At 45.3% G+C, this 9,769-nt stretch overlaps 1 protein-coding gene and 1 long non-coding RNA gene across 8 annotated transcripts in view; one reads left to right on the top strand and one right to left on the bottom strand.

Annotated features, from left to right (window-relative positions):
• Positions 1 to 1,401, bottom strand: part of Fam174b (family with sequence similarity 174 member B) — a 103,437-nt gene extending 102,036 nt beyond the window's left edge. For 5 of the 7 annotated variants that reach the window (XR_004123149.1, XR_004123151.1, XR_004123148.1 and 2 more), the window contains exon 1: positions 694 to 1,400. Coding sequence is in view for 3 of the 7 variants with exons in the window: in XM_031386994.1 (XP_031242854.1) it covers positions 694 to 1,196 (503 nt within the window). In the remaining 4 variants the exon portion in view is untranslated. Of the gene's footprint in view, positions 1 to 693 lie in introns of all 7 variants that reach the window. The other 2 variants (XM_031386993.1, XM_031386995.1) reach the window with 2 other exon arrangements.
• A 3,824-nt stretch (positions 1,402 to 5,225) lies between these two features.
• On the top strand, positions 5,226 to 9,213 carry LOC116100579. The gene is made up of 3 exons (XR_004122648.1): positions 5,226 to 6,959; positions 7,250 to 7,305; positions 8,222 to 9,213. It is a non-coding gene; the product is annotated as an uncharacterized LOC116100579 (long non-coding RNA).
• Positions 9,214 to 9,769: the final 556 nt, after the last annotated feature.

The raw sequence follows: 9,769 nt of genomic DNA, 5'->3' as shown, positions 1-9,769 counted from the left end.
AAAAGCACACAGCTGTGTGGGCTGGGACTATTTTGAGCTAAATGCTTCAAACCTCCACGCTCAGAGCTGTTCTGGGCGTTCGCTGACTCCGAGTGAACAATGAGGAACCTCACCAAAACTATCCATGGGTCACCAAACCTCCTGAGGCCTATAACCAACATCAGGTGTAAAGCAAGTGTCCCCGGGTTCCTCGGGCACCCCTCTCTCCCTGCTTTGGCTTTCTGTAGGTAAAAGAGGGGAAAAGCACAGAAGAGCTGCGGATGGTAGAGGGGGAAAGGAGCAAAATTCATGGATAGGAGAACCCTAGTCCAAATTGTCCCTCGACCGCTGTGTAAGCCAACTCTCTTTGAATGTTTCCTCGTCTGTGAAGTGGGCATAAAAATACATTCCACAGAAGGTGGTCGGAACTCAGAGTTGGTGTTATCCGTGAGTAGAGGAAAGCAATCGAATCTAGGACTTGGAACACACCAAACAGCCTTAAAAGGGGGAAACGGTTCCTGAGATGTGCGCCCTCCGGATCCCACCCTGGCAGGGAGAGCAGAAAGGTGCGCGCCTGGCGGGAGCGCGCCGAGAGCGAGCACCTGAGCGCGCAGGTGGGGCGGGCGCGCGGCCGCAGTAGCAACAGCAGCAGCAGCAGCGTGGTGACGCCGCCCGTGGAGCCAACAGGGCAAGGAGCTGGGCGACGCGACCCACCTGAAGACGCGCAGCAGCAGGCAGGCGATGAGCAGCGCGCTGAAGGCGCACGCCACGATCACCGTCGCCTTCAGGGTGGGCAGGTCGCGAAGCAGACTGGAGATGCGAGTCACCACCGCGTCGACGCTTCTGTTGGAGCCTTCCCCGCCCGCCATGCCAGATCCCAGCTGGGTAGCATTCCCCGGGCTGGGCGGAGGCTGGTGGTCGGCTTCGGGCTGTGGGGCCGAGGCGGACTCGGCTCTGCGAGCGAGGACAGCGGGCGCGGCCAGGAGCGCGAGCAGCAGCAGCAGCAGCAGCGGTGGCGGCGGTGGCGGTGGCAGGGTGCTCATGGTGCGCTGTGCGCACGCACGGTGCGGAGGTCTGCGTCCGGGAGGCTGGCACCCCGGAGGCCTGCGCCGGGGTCTCCCGCGGCCGAGGCGGCTGCGCGATGCTCGGCAGGAAGCTGCAGAGCCCGGAAGAACCCGCGCCGCCGCGGCAGCCACCAACACGTTGCACAGAGTCATTCGACGGGCTTCGGCCCCGCGTGGGCGGGGCAGACCTCGGCTGGGTCCCCGCTGCGCTCCGCCCCTGGGTGGCCCAGGCTGATCAGGACCTAAGACCCCATGGAGGAATCCTAACTGCTTGGCTTACCCTGCTCCGGGCAGGCAGTAGGATGAGCTGTTCGCGCGATTTATCTCAGTGAGTCTGGCAGCCCCCTCTGGAAACAGGTATTCTTTTACCCTGGTTTATGGATTTAGCACACAGGGAGTCAGCTCACCGCAACCCAGATTTCCCACCTGGAGCTTGCAAGCGTTTTTTGCACATCAGCTGGTGAACCTTTGGAAGTATTCTCTTGTTCTCCAGACCAGACTGAAGTTTCAAACTCCAAGGAGTAATTTATTGTCGTGCTGTCTCTGGTATACAAGCTAAATGATGTTGGGGTGGGGAAAGACAGTTATGGACATTTCTCCTGGAAGCCCAGAAATTGATACAGTATTGAGTGGGCTCCTTAAGCAACAGTTACAGACCCCTGAATGATCTAGAAGGCACTCCCCAATGATCAGTAAATATCTAAACATACTGAACAAGGACCAAGAGACTTTGGTCAGCTCATTTCTGGTCCTGCTAGAGAAACAGACAAATATAACGATGCATTCCTTGTCTATAGCTACATAACCAAACTTCTATAACAAATTATCCCAAAACCTAGTAGGTCACAACAGTCCCATATGTAATCTGAGACCCAGCCTATCTGGGCTCTCCCATTTCAAGGTGTCTTGTTCAGCTTAAGATCAAACTAACACCCCCTCTGTCTCTCCTCCAAAGGTTCACACAGGAGGCGGTCTGTCTCTGAGCTCAATTGGCTTCCGCTGGCTGATTCAGCTCTTCACAGACTGCAAGACCAGAGCCTCCATTCCCCGCCATCTGTCTGTCTGAAGCTGCCCTAAGTTCTAACAGGGAGAATTTCTAACAGAGCTTTTTGCATCTTCAAAGCACTCGAGCCCAGTTAGCAATAAAGTCAGGGAGCAAGACAGAAATTAAGCTGGGAAGTTAAATTCTATAAAACATAATCACAGTCGTGACATGCCCACACTTTCTCCTGAATTGGTTCATTAGACTTATGCCACCACTCTCGTTCACAATTCAGGAAAGAAGGCGGCACAATGGTGTAAATAACAGGAAGCTGGGAGCATTGGAGCCACCTAACAGCTGTCTGCCATGTACAGTGTGGTGGGGGTGGCGGGGGAGGGGAGGAACAACATTGAGATTCCCAGAAGTCCTTGCCTACCAAGCACTTTGTATGTCAAGTGTTTGCAAGCATGCTACAAGGATGAGAGAGAAAGGTCATATGCTAGACAGAGCACACCGTTGGTCCCAGCTCGGAGGAGGCAGAGGCAGACAGATGTCTATGAATCTGATGCCATCCTGGTATACATAGTGAGTTCCTGGACAGCCAGAGCTATGTGGTGAGATCCAGACCCAAAAGAAGAAAAAAAGAAGAGAAAAAACCTGTGGTTAAAGTATTCCAGCTCTGAACTACATTGATGGAGAAGTCTTGTTTTCATATCAGCATATACACAGGAAATTCCCTAAAGATCGAGGTATGACTTCCATAATTCCCCAAGCTTCAGGTGTCACAACCCTGTAATTTGTTGGTTGGAGAGAGTCCTGGGTAGTAGAGCAGAGGTGTTCCCAGCTTAAAGCCTCTCAACCAGGGGTGGAAGTTGACGGTTGAGTGACCTTGACCGGTAAGGATTTAACTGGTGAATACCAGGTTTTTAATATCTAAAGAAAAAGTAACAATGCCAAGCATAATAAGGTCACTGAGGACATCCTTAAAATGGAGACTAGAGAAATGAAGCTGCAGAAGACCTTGGTCCAGTTCCTGGAAGCCACATCGTGGGGCTCACAACTAACTCTAGTTTCAGGTGATCCAGCGCCCTCTTTTGGCCTCCCCAGGCACTGCACACAGGTGGTATGCATAGACAGAGAAGCAGGCACACAGACATATAAATAAATAAAAATAATATGAGCATTCTCTCCTTTCACCACAACTTATGAGCTGTAGATCTGATTATTTGACATTGTCTTAATGAACACCAAGATTATAGAAAGCATAAATGCCAAACTATTTTAATAAAGTGAACCCTTTAGATCTATCACTCTTCCTAAGTAAGGCTCATGTACACATTGCCCCATATTAGAGTCTCTAAAGCATTTTGATGCAAAATGCTTTAAACCATGTTAAAAAGGAAAATTGGTAACAGGAAACAGTGGCAAACTTTAGATTTAATAACAAGGGTTGGGGGCTGGAGAGATGGCTCAGTGGTTAAGAGCACTGGCTGCTCTCTAGAGGGCCTGAGTTCAATTCCCAGCAACCATATGTTGACTCGCAACCATCTGTAATGAGATCTGATGCCAGATTCTAGTGTGTCTGAAGTCGGCCATAGTGTACTCATATACATAAAATAAATAAATAAAAATCTTTAAAAAAAAATAACAAGGGTTATTGGGCACAGGTCTGGCTGCATCCAGGACTGATATCCACTAGAAGCCTGGTCTGTGTGTCCCTCACACCCTTTCAGGGCATCTTCAGAGTAAGAAATAATTCTGGAATGGTGCTAAAGTGGGGTTTTCCTTTTTTACTAAGTTGACAGTTGGGCCAGTATCAACAAAGGTGACATCAAGACTCAAGGCAAGGCCTGCTGTCACCAGGTATCAGCTCCAAAGCCAAGCTGTGCACAGATTCTGGCACATAGCCAACCTCACTTCAGCATCCCCTTGGCTCTGGAGAGCAGGACACATGATAAGATAGGAAGAATTAGTAAATCACTTGTTTCACACCGAGAACTAGAACTTGAGGAAAAGCAAGTGTGCAATTCTTGGAGCTGCAAACCAAATGGCCTTTTTTTTTTCTTTTTGGAACAGCATTTGTCATCAAAGAGTGACTGACATACTTCAGAGCAGTTCTTTGGCAGGCAGTGTCTCAAAAGTAAACAAAATGAGCCTGCTGCTTTCCAGGATGCCAGCTGACAGTATTGTGTCCAATGATAAAAATCCAAGACTTCAAGTGGAACACTAGAAATTTTTAAAACTTCTCAATTAGGATGCTTTAGGTCATGAGTTTAACGGTTGGACAGTGCCTTGAAACTTTTCTGAGGAGCATGGAAAAAAATGTTTTTTCATTTTTCTCTGAAACAGGGTTTCTCTGTATAGCCCTGGCTGTCCTGGAACTCACACTGTAGACCAGGCTGGCCTCGAACTCAGAAATCCTCCTGCCCCTGCCTCCCAAGTGCTGGAATTAAAGGCATGCTCCACCACTGCCTGGCTACATGAAATTTTTTAAAAGGAATAAATCCCCTGCTTATTGCTTCCCTTCCTCCCTTCCCTCTCTTCCCCTCTTTCTGGGACAAATCTTTGTGTAGCACAAACTGGCTTCAAACTTCTAATTTTCCCAACTTCTCCTATAGGGTTAGAACTGCAGTTGTCTATCACCATGCCTGAATTGTATTTTATACATTTTCTAGTTTTTAGATTTGATTGAGTTATTTTTTGTGTTTGGGTGTTTTAGTTGCATGTATGTGCATGTGCCACGTCCATGCTTGGTTCTCACAGAGGGCAGAAGACAGTGTTGGATAACCCAGCACTGGAGTAAAGCACTGTGAACATCTTAGGAAATGAGCTCAGACCCCCTGCAAGAGCAACAAGTGCTCTCCACTGCTGAGCTGTCGCTCCAGCTGCTTTACATAGTTTACAGTTTATACCTCTGTCATGCAGGAACATCTCCTAAGTACCAAATTACAAGACGGTGACAACCACAGTCTATGCCTTAGAGGCTATGGAATCATGGCGGTTTTATAATGGGATACATCAAATTTGGAAGATCTGGTTAAATCAACACACTAGTTTTTGTTGTTTGGTTTGGTTTTTTTTTTGTTTGTTTGTTTTGTTTTGTTTTTGTTTTTTCGAGACAGGGTTTCTCTGTGTAGCCCTGGCTGTCCTGGAACTCACTCTGTAGATCAGGCTGGCCTCAAACTCGGAAATCTGCCTGCCTCTGCCTCCCAAGTGCTGGGATTAAAGGCGTGCGCCACCACTGCCCAGCACACTAGGTTTTTTTTTCTAAGTGGAAAATTAATATTGTTAGGAATTATTTGTAAGTTAAGGTCCATTCAGAGTGCAATACAAACCAGTGGATACGTATGTGCTTGGAAAGGAACCAGGATTTTATAAGCATGCTAGAAAAGTGCTCTGTCACTCATCAGCCCCAACCCCGACCAATGGGGTCTTTCTATTGCTGTGAAAAGACAGCATGACCAAAGCAGCTTACAGAAGAAAGCATATGATTGGGGGCCTGGTGACTAAGTTTCGGAGAGTTAGCTCATGGTCATCATGGTCAGGAGCATGGTGGCAGGAAGTTATGGCCCTGGAGCAGTAGTTAAGGCCTTACAAGTGATCCACAAGATGGTGACAGAAAGAGAGACAGAGATGGACCTGGCAGGAGCTTTTGAAATCTCAAAGCCCCAGTGACACACCTCCAACAAGGCCACGCCTACTCCAGGAAGGCCACACCTCCTAATCCTTCCTAAACAGTCCTCCAAACATTCAAATATATGAGCCTATGGAGACCATTCTCATTCAAATCAGTCCTCAGATCCTACAGTAGAAGGAGGGAATCAACTCCCAAAAGTTGTCCTCTGACCTCTGCCTGAGTGCTATACATGTGCCAGTAAATTTTTTTAAAGCTTTTTAACAAATTCCATTGTGTATATACGCCATATTTTCTTTACCCATCCATCGGTTGATGTTCAAGCTAGCCCCAATTCCTACTTTGTGAATCGCAGAGCAATGAATGTGGATGCTGGAGAACAGTAGGACTAGAGTCTCTAGGTCTGTGGCCACTAGTGGTATAGCTGGGTCAGATGGTAGTTCTGGTTTTTAGATGTGTTTGTGGTGGTGGTGGCAGTTTGGGGCTTTGGTTAGCAGCTGTTTGAGAAACCTCCATGCTGATTTCCATAGTGAATGCAAGAATGCATGCCCTCCAGCCACGGACAAGAGTTCCTCTTTCCCGACATCCTCAGCATTCTTTGTTGCCACTTGCTTCTTTGATGTTTAACCATTCTCACTGGCCTGATATGGACGTTCAGAGTAGTTTAAATTTGAATTTCCCTGTCAGTGAATGATGTTACACACCGTTTTAAATATTTATTGACCGTTTTGTTTCTTTTTTTTTTTTGAAAATTATCTGTTTAGTTTATTCTTGACTATTGATAGGAAGATTTGGGGATGTTTTTGGTTTTCCTTTATGTATACTATCCATAAACCCCTTGCCTGAAGTACAGCTAGCAAACATTTCCTCCCGGTCTGTAGGCTTTCTCTCTTTACTCTGCCAATCAGTTCCTTTGCATACAGGAGCCTTTTGATTTCGTGTAATCCCATTGGTCAAATTTTTGATTTACGTACTACACTGCTAGAGTTATTAGCAGAAAGGTTTTGCCTATGTCTATACCTTGAAGAGTTTCTGCATGGTTTCTCCTTGCACTTGCGGTGTTCTGGCCTCTATGTTAAAGTCCTTGATCCATTCTGAGTTGATTCTTTTACAACTTTTATTTAATCTATTCATTTTATTTTTTATGTGAACATTTTGCCTGGATGGATGGATGGATGTCCACCATGTGCATATTTGGTACCCACAGAGGTCAGAAGAGGGCATCGGATACCCTCAAATATGGATGGCTGTGAACCACATTATGGGGGTGCTGGAAATCGGACCCTGGTCCTCTGCAAGGGTAAGTGCTTTTAACTGGCTGAGCCATCTTTCCAACCCTCTTTTTTAAATTATTTTTTTATTTATTTATTTTACTTTTTGTGTTTATGACTGTCTTTCCTGCTTGCATGCATGTGCACCATCTATGTGCCTGTTGGATTCCCATGGAACTGGGGCTATGAGTGGCTGTGCACCACGATATGGATGCTGGGAGTCAAACTGGGTCCTCTGCAAGAGCAGTGAGTGCTTTTCACTATTGAGATAGTTTGTCTGCCGGCCAAAAGATACAGATTTCATGCCATTCTTTTGCAGATGGATACTCAACTTTCCCAGCATCATGAATTTAAGAGGCTGTCTTATTTTCCAGGGTAAGATTTTGATCCATTTGCAGGAACCTGGGTGACTGCAGTGTAGCCATGAGGGTTTATTTCTAGTCCTCCATTCCATAAGACAGATATTTTTCTTTTTGTTATTTATTAGGTGGTGTTTAATTTTTGGTTTCGGTTCTTGGTTTTTTGTTTGTTTGTTTATGTTGTTGTTGTTTTGTTTTGTTTTTTGTTTTTTTATATTTTATTTATTATTATATGTAAGAACACTGTAGCTGTCTAAAGACACTCCAGAAGAGAGCGTCAGATCTCATTACAGATGGTTGTAAGCCACCATGTGGTTGCTGGGATTTGAACCCAGGACCTTAGGAAGAGCAGTCAGTGCTCTTAACCACTGAGCCATCTCTTCAGCCCATTGTTGTTGTTTTTAATGGTCTCACTATGTAGCTTTCCTGGCATGGAAACTCACTATGTAGACCAGTCTGACCCCAAACACACAGAGATCCATCTGCTTCTTCCTCTCAAGTGCTGAAATTAAAGGCATGTGACAACATGTCCAACCTAAGACAGATTGACTATGATGAATCAAAATGTGAAAGCATGCTATGCTTTGGTTTTTTACATTCTAACGAACCTCTAAAAAAACCTTGTGCAGTGCAGTTGTGGCACACACCTTTAATCCCAGCACTTGGGAGGCAGAGGCAGGTGGATTTCTGAGTTTGAGGCCAGCCTGGTCTATTGAGTAAGTTCCAGGACAGGCTACACAGAGAAACCCTGTTTCAAAAAATAAAAAATAAAAGAAAAATTAAAAAATAAAGAAACCTACTTGTGCATTTTGTACGGTATTGAAGAAAAATGATGTTCACAACCATTTGAAAAGACTATAAAGATGTCTGTCTCTCTTCTGACTATGTTTCTCAACAAAGCTGGATTTCTCTTTATTCTTGTTTCAAAACAGCAAATCACAACATATTAAGTGCAAAAGAAAATATGAGAATACAGATATTTTCCATGAAGCCAAACAATAAAGAAGATGTTTGCAGAAAAACATGTCAAGAAAGCCGTTTTTGTCTGTAGTTTTTTTGTTGTTATTGTTGTTTAGAAAAGTAGTGACTTTTTAAATTTGTTATTGATGTTGATAACATCAGCTTGTCTTAGTTACTTTTCTACTGCTATGAAGAGACAATATGTCCAGGACAATTTATGAGAGACAGCATTTAACTAGGGATGTGCCTGCAATTCCAGAGTGTGACTGTAAAGCATCATGGGAGGGGAGCAACAGGTGGGCAGACCTGGTACTGGAGCAGCAGCAGCTGAGTGCTGGCATACCTTTTGGGCCATTTTGGGGGGTTGTATTATCTACCATTCTTCCAACCCTTACTCCACCCCAATACCTTCCAACCCCCAACACTAGGTAAAACAGAAAGAAAGTTAGAGAGGAAAGGGGGCTTAGACCTCTTTAGACTACTTCCTGCTGCTTGCTGATGTAGCTGATGTAGGGTTCCTTGAGGCAACTCCAGTCTCTGTTGTCAGGATATCTCCAACCAGCAATCCAGCAGAAGAGCAAACAGGCAATGCAGCAATAGCAAAAGCAGCAGCAGGGGAAGCAGCAGCTGCCCCAGGTCCTCTCAGGGATCTTGCATTTATACCCTCTCAAGAATCCCCAGAATTTCAAACATAAACTATCCTCAGTTGGCAAAAATTGCATCCCTCCTAGAGCATGAGACAATCATGGTTAGCAGCTGTGGACAGTCTGAAGCAGCTCCATATTCCACACCTGGGATTAAAACAAAAACATATTCACATAACATAAGTGGGTTTTTGAAGAAACCAAAATTCTCACTACAGCTGAGGATGTACATCTGTCCCACAAGCGTGAGGCAGAGAGAGAGCTGGGATTGTGTGAGCATTTGAAACCTCAGATCCCACTCACAGAGACACTCCTCCAGCAAGGCCACATCTCTTAATCCTTCCCAAACAGTTCCACCAACTATGGACCAAGCATTCAGACATATGAGCCTATGGGGGCCATTCTCAAATTCAAACTACCACAATGCTATATTGGCACAATGACCTATTTTAATGAGTTAATAAACATTTTAAAGACTTCTGTGTTTTACTTTCTTTTTCTATCTTGCCCCTTTGGTTTGTTGTTGTTCCTTTGTTGTTGAGACAAGGTCTCAACTGTAGGGCCAGTTCTTCCTACAAATACCAAAAACTGTAGGTCAGCCAGGGCTGCCCTCAAACTCATGGCAATTCTCCTGCCTCAATCTCCCAAGTGGTAAGATGATAGATATAAACTAGAATCCAGCCAATATTAGCATGTAACCCTACACAAACAAAAACTCTTAGAGGTCCTCAATATTCTTGTTAGGTTTTGGGTTTGTTTCCTAAATCGAGTCTTGCTGTGTAATATAGAGAAAATACTTTGTGTGTTGTATGGATGCATCACCTGTCAATTTAAAAACCTGTCACCTATAGGAAAGGGTAGGGAAAAAAGTGGCAT

The sequence above is a fragment of the Mastomys coucha genome, unplaced genomic scaffold (genome assembly GCF_008632895.1).
Source record: "Mastomys coucha isolate ucsf_1 unplaced genomic scaffold, UCSF_Mcou_1 pScaffold21, whole genome shotgun sequence".
Taxonomy (NCBI): Eukaryota; Metazoa; Chordata; class Mammalia; order Rodentia; family Muridae; genus Mastomys; species Mastomys coucha.
The sequence above is the reverse complement of the archived record's forward strand: the minus strand, read 5'-3'. Positions and strand labels throughout refer to the sequence as shown.